General features: G+C 42.9%; 1 protein-coding gene across 1 annotated transcript in view; it reads right to left on the bottom strand.

Annotated features, from left to right (window-relative positions):
- Positions 1-10,655, bottom strand: part of LOC111844219 (phospholipid-transporting ATPase ABCA1-like) — a 36,151-nt gene extending 25,496 nt beyond the window's left edge. The window contains exons 1-8 of the mRNA XM_023812504.2: positions 10,399-10,655; positions 7,416-7,515; positions 6,396-6,489; positions 4,798-4,939; positions 4,340-4,458; positions 3,629-3,750; positions 3,163-3,354; positions 1,966-2,055 (exon numbers count right to left, since the gene is read on the bottom strand). Of these exons, the coding sequence (XP_023668272.2) occupies positions 1,966-2,055; positions 3,163-3,354; positions 3,629-3,750; positions 4,340-4,458; positions 4,798-4,939; positions 6,396-6,489; positions 7,416-7,481 (825 nt within the window). The 5' untranslated portion in view covers positions 7,482-7,515; positions 10,399-10,655. The remainder of the gene's footprint in view (positions 1-1,965; positions 2,056-3,162; positions 3,355-3,628; positions 3,751-4,339; positions 4,459-4,797; positions 4,940-6,395; positions 6,490-7,415; positions 7,516-10,398) is intronic.
- Between the last annotated feature and the right edge of the window lie 3,900 nt (positions 10,656-14,555).

Below are 14,555 nucleotides of genomic sequence, written 5' to 3'. Positions count from 1 at the left end.
AGCGTTAAGTCATTTTGCATACAGTGGTTGTTGGCTGTAAGGGGAGTGGGCACATTTGATGCAGTATTGTTTCATTTCAATAGCCATGTAAGTCCTGAAACCATGGTAACTAAATATTTTACTGTAATCCCACATTCTGTACGTTTCTAACCTTTGTCCTACTGTTCTTTATTAAAACTACAGTATAATATCCAGTAATAGGGGACCAAAGTGATGAGTGCTGAATATTTAGCAGTCCAGAAACGATTAAGGCTGAGAAATTTGTCTGATAATTACAACCCCTCCTGCGGCACAATGAGAATTAAAAAAGAAAAATTAAAGACAGAAAGCACATTCAGAAGCACTGCATATTGGTGGCCAGATTCTAGTTTACCCCCCCCCCCCCCCCCCCCGCGACGTTTGGCTAGCAAAGACCAAAACCTGGCACAAACAGAGGCACCAAACACAGGCCAGGAACACAAATTTTAAGAAGCAAAGTCACCGCCAGTCCATTAAAGACAAAACGGAAACTAAAATGCAGCTCATGTACAGCGAAAGGCGTCCCAGAATCACTCACCGAGGAATCCAAACTCAAAGCCCTCTCTCTTGGGTTTTACCCAGTGGAACGCTGGGAAAACATGTCTCTTTTCACTCAAAGTTCAATTTTCATAGGTAGGATGACTAACGCCATTTCAGGGTAGTCTTTTTCGGTCCTTATCCAGCCACATCAGCGGTAATATGCTGCCAACCTTGGCTGATGTTGCAGAAATAACACAGTTGAGCAGGATAGGAAGATCTTCTCTGAGACACTTCCAGTGATGCTCCACATACTACAGACCAATGGCTCATTTATCTATACATCTGATCACCTTCAGAGTGAGTGGCCCCAGGACAAAGGCAGGATTGCCCACATTAAAGGCTGAGCCATCCAAGCAAGATGCAGTACTCTGTGGTGCCACTAAAGCAGTGCTTCCCCAGCCCAGTCCTCGGGGACACACATGGCCCACGTTTTTGCTCCCTCTGAGGTCCATGCCAGTTTTTGCTCCTTCCCAGCGGACTGGGTTTGCTCAACCCTACATTACTGGTGAGTCGTCAAATTCCATTGTGCTACTTGTACTGTTATGCCATACAAAGGGTGTCTATCTATACCAAGAATGCAAAGAACATATCTGTGTCCTTGGAAAGAGCGTTTTTGCTAACTTGCCTCCAAAGCACAAACTTGGGACACGATGAATTCATGGGATTGATCTCATTGGTGAGGATACAACCGATGCATCCTTAATAATTGGATCGGGGGGAACGGCACCTGGGGAATTTTCCACTAGTACTGCTGTTCTTGAGTATTGGAACAATAGAAGATGATGTCAAACGGGTACAAGAAAACAGAAGTATGGTCAGATACACATATTGACAAACATCCATAGACCCTTATCCTCACCCAAAGAATAATACAGTTTACTGGCTTTATAACGCTCTAGCCTTCCCTGGTGTCTCACTTTATTCTCCACCTGCTTCTCCTTCTGCTCTGCTTCCCCTCAAAGCCAAGTTTCCAACGGATGCGCAACTAAGTCCTCCTGAGCGAGTCCCAGTCTGAGCGAGTCCCAGTCTGAGCGAGCCCCAGTCTGAGCGAGCCCCAGTCTGAGCGAGTCCCAGTCTGAGCGAGTCCCAGTCTGAGCCACCGTTTCCCACATCCGGAGCTCTGCACTCCCAGCTCCTCCAGCCACGGTGAAAACTCCCATGGAGCCCGTAGAAGGTGTGAGTTGCGTGACGGGCAACATGTAAGTAAGTTCTCCCCCAATATCAACAGGAGATAATAAAAAGTGACTAAGTATGGATGATTATTGTAAAACAAGCAGGATACGAGAGATAGACCAAAGTGACCTTTGGAACAGCCATATTGTCGTACAAGCATTTTACCTACGACCTAAGAGAAGCTGACATTCTGCGCAAGAAGCCTCCTGTGACTGATCTCCACAGCAGACCTACCTGAACCACCAGCGACCCCAAGCTCTTCAGAAAGCTTTCTGTTGCCTCTGACAGCTCCTGGATGACCTGAGTGTCTGACTTCACATCCCCCTGTAGACAAAATCGCTTGATTAAGTGGAAGTTAATGGTGTTTAGATTAAAGCATGATTATGAGAAACAAGCAAGAGATTAGAAAATGGATGGATTTATGCAAGATTACATATACTCTTTTTTTATTTTGGCATGAGAGATCTAACTTAATCGGCATTGAGCCACTATTCTTGAAGACCATTCAATTAACTTTCCATAAGAATAGGGTGCTGATTGTCTTGGTCTTAAGTCCCTGTGTCTTTGATCAGATGATGCCTGGTTTGAACCCCAGCCTTAGTAGAACAGTCACATGACTGTAGGCCCTTGAGTTAGACCCTTGACCCCCAGCTCCAGAGGAGCCCCACATTGGCTGACCCTAAGCTTTCTCTCATCTCTGTCTCATGGAAAGTAAGATGGATTAAGCAAAGACAAGCATTCCAATGTACCTGAATTCATGCTTGTGTAAAGCGACTGAATACTGAATGTCGCTATAAATGATTCGTTGGTTTTTTTCTGGAATTGCTTATCCAGTGTAAGGTCACAGTGAGCCTGGAGCTTATCACAGGACACACAAGTCATGAGGTCCATTGCATCCTCAATGGGTGGGTTAAATCAATAAAAGTTAAAGTGTCGTCGTATCATATTTGCAGGCTCCATCCCATTGACTTTTAACCACCTCTTGCTATCTTGCCGGTACACAAGAAAACACAAGCGACCAATAAAAAGGACCGTCTGAAAGAGACAGTGCTGCTGGTCATATGGTTCCATGACTTAATTTTCTGGACAATGGACTGTCGTGCTGGGTAAACAGTCAAGATCCAGCTGAGGTTGGTCAAAGCCAGGATGACCCAAACCTCTTCAAAGGGACATGTTATACTTTGAGGACACATGTTATGTTTTTTACTTTAAATAAGTCTTTTGAATCCGTATTAATCTGCAGAGAGCAATTAAAAGAAACATGAGTGTAGTTAAAGTAAAACAATGGTGGTTAATCTAATGAGGTGATTTATTTCAGAGCTGGGGTTGATGTCTCTAGTATTAGAAGGCGATATGGGATGAAGTATTATATTATGTGGCCTCTGGGACTGGAGATGCTGAAACTTGATTTGCAGCATAGCATGTGCTCACCTGTATGGGCTTCAGAAAGTCAAGGCTGGATAGGAAGTGGGTCTCCGGCTCGCTGGGCCACTGATCCCAGGACTTGCAGACGAGGCCTCGGGCCAGCAGAAGCACGTTGCTGTCCGACGCGTTCACAAACCCTTCCAGGGAGCTCCCATTGCACAGATCCCTCAGGTCCATCCCAGACCCTCTCATCAGCACCTGGGCATGAACATCACAGGACAGAGGAGCATGAGCCTGGAAAAAGCTCCACACACTGATTTTGTGTATAATATTCAAGTCAAATGAACTAAAATAAAGGAGAAAAACATTTTATTGAATTTATCAACCCCTTGTGCAGCTGAACATGAAGCATAAGAACCACACATATTATAACCGCAAATATAATAACCATGCATGTTTGAAACGGAAAAAATGAAATTAATGCATATTCAGTGTTATTTTATTTGCATGCAATTTCATCTTCCCCCATTACCCTTTCCAGATTGATGTCTGCCTCCACGATCTCCTCGACGGCGTGTGGTGGGAATGACATGTTGTTCTCCAGGAACGCCGACAACGGCTGATTGTCACGGAGAAAGTCCTTTAGTTTGACACCTGCGCACAATGACCATGTCGCATATTTAGGATGCGTCCACTTCACACGTATACTCTGTTTATCTTCTGTTAGCGTATCCGGCAATGTAATTCAAGTGTGCTTAAATACAGATGTCTGATAATATCTGAGTATATAATGCTCAAAATGCAGCATTTATCCAAAGAACTCTAGAGAAATCTGACATATTGCTTTCAGTATATAATTAAAGCTAGGCCTGACATCCAGGCATATAAACAGATATACAAACAATTAAATAATTCAACAAACAAACAGGCAAATAAATAAACAAACATAAAACAAAAGTTTTCAACTTTCCTTAAGCCAGAGACCACCAAATTAAAATTGGAACCACTTACTATTTACAAATGAGTAACACACATAAGTACCTAAGTACTGAGGGGGGCCCTCAATATTTATTGGACCCCCGGTTGAAGAGCCCCTGCTATACAACATCAACAAAAAGGGTCTTGCCTATGGTACTGGCTTGTACACCAACATGATTGGACGACGGCCGCGATGGGCCCACCCTAAATGAGCACATCGGCCTTCTGATTGGCCGTCTCTGCACAAGTCGTGCGGCTGCCCTACCTAGAGCGTGGCTCTGCACGGTCCTCAAGGCCTGAGCCAGGGCCCTCAGACCCTCCATGCTCCTGTCGCTCTGGCTGTACAGCAGGATCCTTTTCAAGTCGATGAACAGGCGTGAAATGCTGCAGTGCGAGAGAAAGACTTTGTGAGAGACAATATGGTGCCTGAAGGCGGCCAAAATGCTTCTCCACTTAAGCTACTTACAATCATTTCTTGGCCATTTTTCTGCATGTGATCTACTGAGCTAAGGCCAGAAAAATGCACGGAATGCAATGCTTCGACGTGTATGCTTTACATATTGCTACTATATAATCAAGTATTGCGTACAAAATACACCTCTTCAACAATAACAATTCCGATATTAAACGTTTCCACCAGCAAATCCCAAACCCGAACATCAAATGCATGTTTAATAATAACAGATCATTATACTGACTGGCAAAGCATGTCCACAATCTTACATAGAATTGTTGAAGTTGCCCACAACTCCAGGTGACTCTCCAGGGGTGGGGTAGCGGAAGCAGGGGTTGTTCGCATTGCAGAAGATCCCCTGGATCCAGGGCAGGGTGCCCGCAGATGGCATGGCTTTGTTTGGAAAGTGGCCTGGCAGAAACAGACCCTTTCTCAGCCTCGTGTGGCACCAGTAACATAACATGTCGAAAGTACCTCGACCAGTAAAGCACTGTGCTAAGAAGGCAAAGGTTGTGAGTTCGAATCCCAGGAAGCGAACATGGCGACCCTTTCCTCTACTGCATGCTAAAGGAGTCCGGTAAACCGAAACTCTCCGAGACAATCGCTTCGACACAAGTGCTACACTATCAGTGAACGTTATGTGCATAACACACAAGAGATCAGACACCGAGGTCTGTTTGCACACTTAAGCTACAGGCCCGTGGCCAGAAGTAAATTTCATGATGGTCTGGCAACCCTTGGTAAATACCAGTTCTCTTCCAGTACATTTTGCTGGCCAGGGTTTCATGCATTTCACTGACCGGGGAGTTGAAGCTAATTTTGGGAATCAAACCCATTATTTTACTGTGGCTACAGTACGTGCTAAAGCTACCCCAATGGCTGTAGCCCTTTGCTAATGCTGACTGTACATGACATTTCTGAATGAGTATATTTTGCACTCATCTGAATGTTTATCGAACTCCATTTTCATTTTGGCCTTATAAATGCCATTAAAATTCCACATGGTATATCGTATCGTATGACTGAAATTTGTCTGTGTCTTTTGTGACAGATGAGCAGTTTAATGAGCAATAGCGGCAGGACTAAGTAGGACCTTGCTCAGAAAAGACATTTTTTCAAGTATTGGTTTATTTAACAATTCATGCTTTTCATAACACTGTTGCTCTTATTTGAGCAGCTATTCCTTACTGGACCATAGAGCCAAGCTGATCTGCCATCTTCCCGGAAAGTGAGCCAGTTTAGTTTTCAGTGGAAGGCAAACATTTCCAGCTTGTTGTTTCAAGGTACATGACCTTGGGATCACAGGCTGACAGAAATATATGCCTCTTTAAACTGATGTTTCACAAGTCTTCAGGGAGATATACACGCTTCCCCGACCAATTCAGCTCCTACCTCGCCATGTAATGATCAATTAGTGATGTTTTGACAGTTCAACATATTCCTATTCAAATCTCATTTTGAAGATTCCTAAGATATTATGTTATGTATCACGTTATTATGATATGATGCTATGTAATTTTACTCGCACATATTTCATACAAAATTAAGCACATGACATATCAATGTCAAAAATATATTCCTGTGGTCACTGTATACATTAATTTATTACCTAGCATTTCCAAGATATGCAAATCATATTAGCACACTGTGTTATAATGCATACTTCTGACTGTGTACAAAAAAACATGTGGAATGATTTAGGTACTAAGAATCACAAGGTAGCTGGATGTGGAAACAATGGAACATTCTGAAGTCAACACTGGCTTGCAGGGTGTCCATTTCTGACGATGATTCAACTATAAAAAGAGTCAGAAGACACCTCCATAGATTCACCCCCCCCCCCACCCCCCCAGAGACAGACACTTACATTCATGTTGCTCATACGGGGGGTAGCTGAGCCTCACAGATATCAAGACGGAGAAAATGAAGAGCGGCCAGACGATCTCGATCAGGAGCTGAAGCTGCAAAATCAGCGTCGTCAGATCAGACCAAAGGAGAACCTGCCTGATTCTCAAAACCCCCGATATAGTATCAGGACCTCTATACGGTTCGGTCCAATATCACAGTGGGCTTCAGAACTAAACCTAAAACAGTACCTTAAGGAGGATAATTCCCCTCAACAATACTAGCAAACATACTTTCATCAAAACAACAAAATAAAAGTGTTACCTATGGCTATTGCTCTGAAGATGACAGACAAACAGATTGCATTTCGCCCAGTTAAAAGTCTTTGTAATGTAACAGGCTACTTCCCATTTAACGTCATCAGCTCTTCCATCTTCCAAATATTAATGTGGAAAATATATTAATAAACTACATAGTTACTCTCCATCCATCCATCACCCAGCTGCCGATCCAGTACAGGATCGTGGGGTATATACACTGCCAGAAAAAAGGGTACAGCCTGTTTTGTCCCCCAAGGTACAAACAACATTCATGTCCCCCCATTTTGGTACCTTAAATTAGACTAAAATGTACATTTACTACGGTACAATTGACAGACTCTCCAGGTTACTGCCCCAGTGACAAGTAATCGTACGCGCAAAGGTACATATTGGTATATTTTTTTCCTGATGGTGTATTATATACAAATAGCGATAGCCTCAAATCCAAACACTTAAAGCAATTTTAACACTTAAATCTATTATCTATACAGATAAGTTGTCAATGTTTGGAAGAATGTCTTACAATGGCTCCTTTTTGACCAGAATTTCAGATTGCACTTGTATATTTTTGCTGATCATTTTGTTGTACTTTTTCCACTCTTTTATTTTTTTCCGAGAGGCAGGAGAACATGCCAGAGAAATAATGGCATCTTTCATTCTTTAGCCACGTTCCTGGTCTGCTCTCCTTCAGCCCGAAACCAAAACTGAAAAATGAGACTCACCGTCTGCCGCCTTCTGCAGGTGAAGTTCTTCCACAGCAGCAGGCCCAGCTGGGTAGAGACGGGCATCTTGCCTCTAAAACTTTCCCCAGTGGGCTCTCCGCTGAAACAGCAGGTTATTTATGACAAAGGAACAAGGGTCAGTATCCCCAAACACGGCATGCTGGTCTAAGATTTCATTCAAAGTACGCCTGTGCTATCTCTGAACCACACAACGGCCACTGATAGTGTGGTTTTTAAGCAATGTGTCCTGTCTAACCAAGGACACACATTTGCACAATGACACACAGCTTTCAAATCCGTAAACATTTAACAGACCACCTACGCTTTTAAATCAGTCAGTCTTTATCAGATCTTTGATTTAAAACAGACAGCATATCATTTTAATACTAAACCTCTGTATGTAATTAAATTTAAAAGCAAAATATTAACTAAAACAGTCTTTATTTACAGTAAACATAAGAACAGTCGCTATTTATAAGCCAGACAAAATGATATGTGAAGTTAATCCTTTGTCGTTAATCTTTTAGCGCTGGACATTTTGTGATGTTCCTACTTCCCTTTTAAAATATCTGACAGACTATAAGGAATTATGTTCTTTTCATTATGTTTTGTGTGTTCACCTCGAAGTACAAAACCTTACAACCACTCTTCGGATTTGTCCTAAGAAAAAAATATTGTTTAAACATTAAAGTGTGCAATCACCATAAGCATCATTGCCTCATCTGGAATACGTTATAAATGATGGTTTGTGTTTTTACCAAATATGCTAGCCTTTCTTTTGGTGTGAATAGTACATCCATACATCCATCCATCCAACTTCCAAATTCTTAGTCCGTGAAAAAATATTTGCGCCATGTCCTATTTTAGCAAAACTTCAACTAAATATTTGATTATCGTGAACAAATAACATTGATACCGTGTGTTATTTATTCATTAAAGAGAAAGTTACGCAACACCAAGTCATGGTTGTTGTATTTACTGATCAGTCTCTCACATCAAGTCTTCCATGCAGAGCTGCTTCAACTCAATAAGCAGTCATGGGTGCAAAAGCATAAACTGCTTTAAGTCAATGCAGTTTAATCCTGGACTTTGACCAGTGAAAACCTGGTGTCAGGCTCTACAACCCAGAAGCACTTCAGCCTCAACTAATGGACAATCCATCCATCCATCCATCCATCCGTCCTGGAGCCTTGCCCATGGATTGTGGGTCACCAAGCAGAACATCAATCCAGATTGCCTGATATTCTCCTGTCAGATTCTCTGTAATGGGGCAGATTTTGTGGATCCTCCAACAATAGCATGTCATCCGGATCCCGACTGGGAGAGCAGCCTTGATCCATGATACTACCGCTACTGTGCTTGGCCAATAGTGTCACGTTCATAATGTGAAATGCAGAGATTGGTTATCACTGGACATAACATGCATTGTGCCAGACAAACATTCATCTTTTGACATTTGTGTTCCATAAAAAAAAGTAATTCCAGAATGAAGATCAAATTCAAAATGAGTATTCATGTTCAATGAACAGAGGTTTGTGCCGTCGTACTCTGAGATATAACCCATGAATGTTCCTGTCTCGTGTCTTCCTGATGGAAAAGTCACATCACTGCCCATCGCGGGGCCGCTGGATGTCCCTGCTTGTTGTTCCTCCATGATTTCGCAACATGGTCCCTCCCAAGAATATTCATGACGCTCCCAAACATTTTCCAAACACTGTGAATCTGACTGTGGTCCAGTAAAGGCCCAGAACCTAAGAGACTTTGTAATCCTCTCCATGCTGATAAACATAAACAACCCCCCCCCCCCCCACCAAGGTCTTCAAGAATTTCATTTGATTGTTGCAAAATGAATGTTCACAGCTTGATTGCTGCAAATAGGGTCTAACCTTAATAGTTCCTTTATTTGTATTGTGTTAGTGTAGTAAGCCACGAATCTCCACAAGATAACAAGGACACTTTGCATATCAAAGAAAATAAAGCTTAGTGTCATTTTATCACTGTGTATGTTCAACTACAATACACAGCACAATGTGATAAAGTATAGCTTGGAAAATCAACTGGGCAAAAACTTTTCATGACGCCGCAGATTATTTTCCTTAACGTGTACACGGTGTGAGTGACAGTGCATCTTAATTGCGCTGCCAGAGATTAATCCTTTCAGAAGAGCCACTGTCGGTTTTACAGCATCAGTTTCCGATGCCTGGCAACGCAATTAATCATTCGTTTACTAAACCGAAACATATGCAAATGTGATCAAATAAGCGCGAATATAAAAATATAGTTAATAACAAAATGCAATAACAATGTGGTGCTGAAATATCATTTGGCCAAGGTGTGATATTATGGTAAAAATCAGGTGTCGCAATCAACACACAGTTCTGTTGATTTCAACAGGCTACTTGCTTATTCGAGGCGCAACCTCACACAATGTCTCCCTCTCTAGAACTATCTTGTTCTCCACTTATCCCTATGACTGCCCACTAATTTACATATTAATATACAATACGGAATCCTGTAGGGATCAACCTTACAAATATCCTTACACCATGGGTACAAAGCAGTAACAGTTGCCCCAACGTGAAACAGTTAACTTTTTGTCGAAAGTGGGGGGAGCAGTGCTGTCGGACATTCAAGGCAGTTTCTCCATATAATGAAGTACAGATGCTTGGCAGATGGATCCTCCAGTGGTCGCTCAGAAACTGTCTTGGCTATAGTTTACAAAGCACACTTACAAAAACATGTATTTACACCCGTTTATCATTTTATTTGGAATCATATTTGATGTTTAAAAATAGAAGCAAGACGACGGTGAGGTGGAACAACTTATTCCAATTACTGCAATTAACCTAAATATATTAAAACATTAACGCAAGTGCTCAGATAAGACCAAGGACATTTTGTCGCGTGCATATTAATGTTTTGCAGTCATTATACTGAGTCAGTGAACTCAGAACTCAAACACAGCAAAACAAAAAGTACATACCTTTACAAGAGTACGAAGAGTGATTTGACCAGTGCATGAATAATCATCCTTTTGGGTAGAAAGTTAAATTAAAGCATTTCTTGGCTTTGTTTTCTCCGGCATTGTCCACACCGCACCACTGCACTGTAAGAGCGCTTTTCCTCTCTTCGGATCTTTTATACGACCTCCCAAACTGGCGCTTTAAGACTCCGGGTTACTCCCGGTCAAAACCATCCTGCGCCGTTAATGCGGTCCGGTCCCTCCGAGGGGCGCGCGCGCAGGGCCACGCGGCCCATTAAAGGGAGACGCTTCTTCTTAAAACGCAACCATTACTCCAAATATTCACCTTTTCAAAACGCAAATATCTGAGCGTTTTCTTGTAAGTTATTTTTGCACGTTTTCCTTGTATAGATGTGTACGAAACGGAATAATGACACCGTCGCGGAATTCCTTAATATATGTAGGCTACATTGTAGTTAATCACATAAATTTTAAATAAACATTTTAGCTTTTCCTTCTGCATATATGTAGTATGTCTCCTCTTCTGAAGGACTAATTGTCACACCATAAATGTGGTTATGCAGCGGCACAATGACAGGTTAATGTTCCCCTTGGGTCACCATGCCACATTCATACAGCTACTGACAAAAGGCAGGATTTGCAACGACTTTAAAAAGTGTAATAACTCAGGACGGGGGGGGGGGGACAAGTCTATATAGTGCCTGAGTGTGTAATCAATGGCAAACTGTACAATCTTAGAGATGTTTACATGTGCCTCGGGTGTGCAGTTCAGGCAAGTTGTTAAAAAACAAGAGCAGACATTTAGCAGCATTACTTGGGACTGCAAACACCTTGGATCTTCAGGGCAAAGAAACCAAGGGATGGATTCTGCTGTAAATGATGGCTGATGGATTTGCCATTTGCAGAAGTACAGGTACGCTGGAGAGATTCTCTGCTCATATCCCATCATGCTCTCCATTGAGACTCACACGCTTACAGGTGAGAGTGAAGCTTGGGGTCCAAGCCCCCCTCCCCGTCCCCCCCCAGCACTTCATGGACATAAGGACTTCGCTCAAAGGCCCGACAGACTAGGGTTGCCACCCATCCAGGATATTCCAGGACCACCCCAGATTTTGGTCATCTGTCCTGGGAAAAACGACTTTCGTTCTGGGACACGGAACATCCCTATCAATTTCCTCATCGAACAGTCCTAACCAAACCTTTAGAATGGTGTCACTATGTGCAATATTTGTGGCCAATGACTGTGTGTCCAGGAACTTACAGGACTGAGGTGGCAAGCCTACAACAGACATATGACTATTGCACAGAGAATGGGACTCAAACCTGCAACCTTCTGGTCACAGACACAGAAGGCTAACCGGCTAAACCACACTCTGCCTGAGAACCTCCACACACATAAGCCTGGAAGTAGGAGGGCAGTATGTATATAAGACTGTCGTGCTGGGAGTTACCCATCAGGCAGTGCGGTGCTGGGGATTACCCATCAGGCAGTGCGGTGCTGGGGGTTACAGTGGTGTAAAGCACACTGCCACTGGACTCTGGAGCAGTGGAAACATGTTCTGTGGAACAGACAAATCACCTTTCTCTGTTTGACGGTCTGGTCGATGAGTCTGGGTTTGGCAGATGCCAGGAGAACCTTATCTGCCTGACTGCATTGTGCCAACTGTAACGTTTGGTGGAGGAGGGATAATGGTATGGGGTTGTTTTTCAGGGGTTGGGCTGGGCCCCTTAGTTCCAGTGAAGGGAACTTGCTTCAGCACACCAAGACATTTTGGACAATTCCATGATTCCAGCTTTGTGGGGACAGTTTGGAGAAGGCCCTTTTGTGTTACAGTATGACTGTACCCCAGTGCACAAAGCGAGGTCCATAACGACATGGTTGGGTAGGTTTGGTGTTGAAGAACCTGACTGGCACACAGACCCCTGACCTCATCAAACACCACTGGGATGAACTAGAATGGAAATTGTGAGCCAGGCTTTCATGTCCAACATCATTGCCTGACCACACAAATGCTCTTCTGGATGAATGGGCAAAAAAAAAATCCACAGACACACTCCAGAGACTTGTGGAAAGCCTCCCCAGAAGAGTGGCAACTGTTATAGCTGCAAAAAGGGGGGAGGGGTCAAATTCATATTGATGCCTAAGGATTTAAAGTGGGATGTTATATAAGTTCCTGTAGGTGAAAATGGGCTGGGGTCCCAAAACTCCATATACTGTAGCTACAACTGAATACATACAGTAAATAGAGACAAGAGGTTCTGGTACTGCTTGGTTAAGCATTAGAACTGTGAAAATGTGTGATCTTTGTGGTTTTCAACACTGCCTAATTACTGCTGTCAGGTGTGATTCCAGCATCTTGGAAACAGTAAACTGCCTCAATAAATCTAACGGGGAGAGAGAAAACATGGTCGAAACTCACGTGGCGCCATAAGCAAGCATTACGCCCCACCCTCCTTGTTCAGCCCCCAGTTTCACCTGTACTGTGCTGGTGGGTAGCGACAGTAAAAGTTGTCGGGGGGTGGGGGGTGCTGGCGCCCCTCAGAAGATGCCACCCTAGGCAATAGCCCATCTCGCCCTTTCCAGAATCCGCCACGCACGGTCCACCTTTATTTACTCCAGATGTCTGATCGCTAAATCAATCATAGGCTATTTACTTGTGCGAACGTCGTACACGTTCGATTTCTCCCGTTCTGAGTAAAAAATGCAGTACTGGTCTGTTATGGGATCTAAAATGCTAATACATTAATTCATGGTTTATTTGTTAATTTCCGTAACCTTCTCGAATTCAGTAGCCTAAGCTAATTGGTAGGATTTGCCCGATAATATCTTTACAGTGGTGTATCACATTAAAATGAACTGTATATGGACACAGTGGGATTTTTAAATCATAGTCGTATCTATAAGGAGTTTATTCAGGACGAGGAAAACTACGAAGTTGTTTAGTATTGCTATACGTAAATCATTCTTGAAAGGATAAAACATATTTTTGCTTATTTCATGCGAATGTTGAAAATATTGCTAAATAGTAAATAGGCATAAGATCAAATTAATCTCTTAACAAGCAACTGTTGGATGTAAAACATTTATTTCAAAGAGTGAAAACACTTATAATTGTATCCAATTCCAAGTTTCAAGGTACTGGGAAAACTGCAAGCCAAGTTAAAAAAAATAAACAGCGGAATTCCAATCGTAATGGTTGTAAAACGTGTCCGCAACCATCGCAGACTGAGCGCCCCTCCCGCGAGCGATAGTGACGCAGCTGCCTGTAAGTGTCAGAAAGTGGGTGAAAGGCGACATGACGTCTAACGGGGGCTCCGGCCGAAAGGCTGCAGCATCTCATGCCAGGGAAGGATTCCACTGCACATCCTCCTAAGGCTGTCATCAAAATATTTAGTGGAAAACGGATACCAAATAGAATTATAGTATGGGAACTGACACATATATTGTTAAAATCAAATCACATTGCTGAACTGAACTGAAAATTTTTATTAGAAAGAATATGTGCCAATATAGATAGCCTACCTTTGTTGAATTTAAAAATGTTTGCCGGTGTTCTGTCGAGTTGAGCTACTTTGTCGAGTTAGGCTACCGTAGTGCTAATCGATAACCCTAACCCTAACTCTTACCCTAACCCTAACCACCCAAAAACCCCTAAAACCCTTACCTTAACCCTAACCCTAACCCCTAAAACCTAACCCTAATTCCAAGACGGTGGAACTGCACATGCGCCGAAAGGCTCGATAGCACGTTTCGATAGGTAGCTCAACTCGTCAGAACACCGGCTCTCTTCTTACATTGCAGAGTCCGGAGACACACGGTTCGGGGGAAAAAGTGACTCTAAATATCCTTTAAAGCGTACCGTGTGTAATGAAACTGACGTTTTTATAATAAGCTTTAAAAATGGTCATTCTTTGAAAGCCATCTTGACACGCGCGCACTTACTGGTTACAGTCCACCTCAGCTGCTGGCCCGGTTCGCCACGGACTCGATACTTTCATCGCTGTTTCTCTCACGTGGAATATTTTATTACAATACATTTCTATGAAGGAAATCAGTGTTTGCCTTACATGGGATTTTAGATGTAAATATTTATCCTAAAATTACTGTATGGAGCTCAGCATCATGGCGCAATCATCTTCTGGCCATGAAGCTCCTG

This window comes from Paramormyrops kingsleyae, chromosome 25 (assembly GCF_048594095.1).
Source record: "Paramormyrops kingsleyae isolate MSU_618 chromosome 25, PKINGS_0.4, whole genome shotgun sequence".
Lineage (NCBI taxonomy): Eukaryota > Metazoa > Chordata > Actinopteri > Osteoglossiformes > Mormyridae > Paramormyrops > Paramormyrops kingsleyae.
The sequence above is the reverse complement of the archived record's forward strand: the minus strand, read 5'-3'. Positions and strand labels throughout refer to the sequence as shown.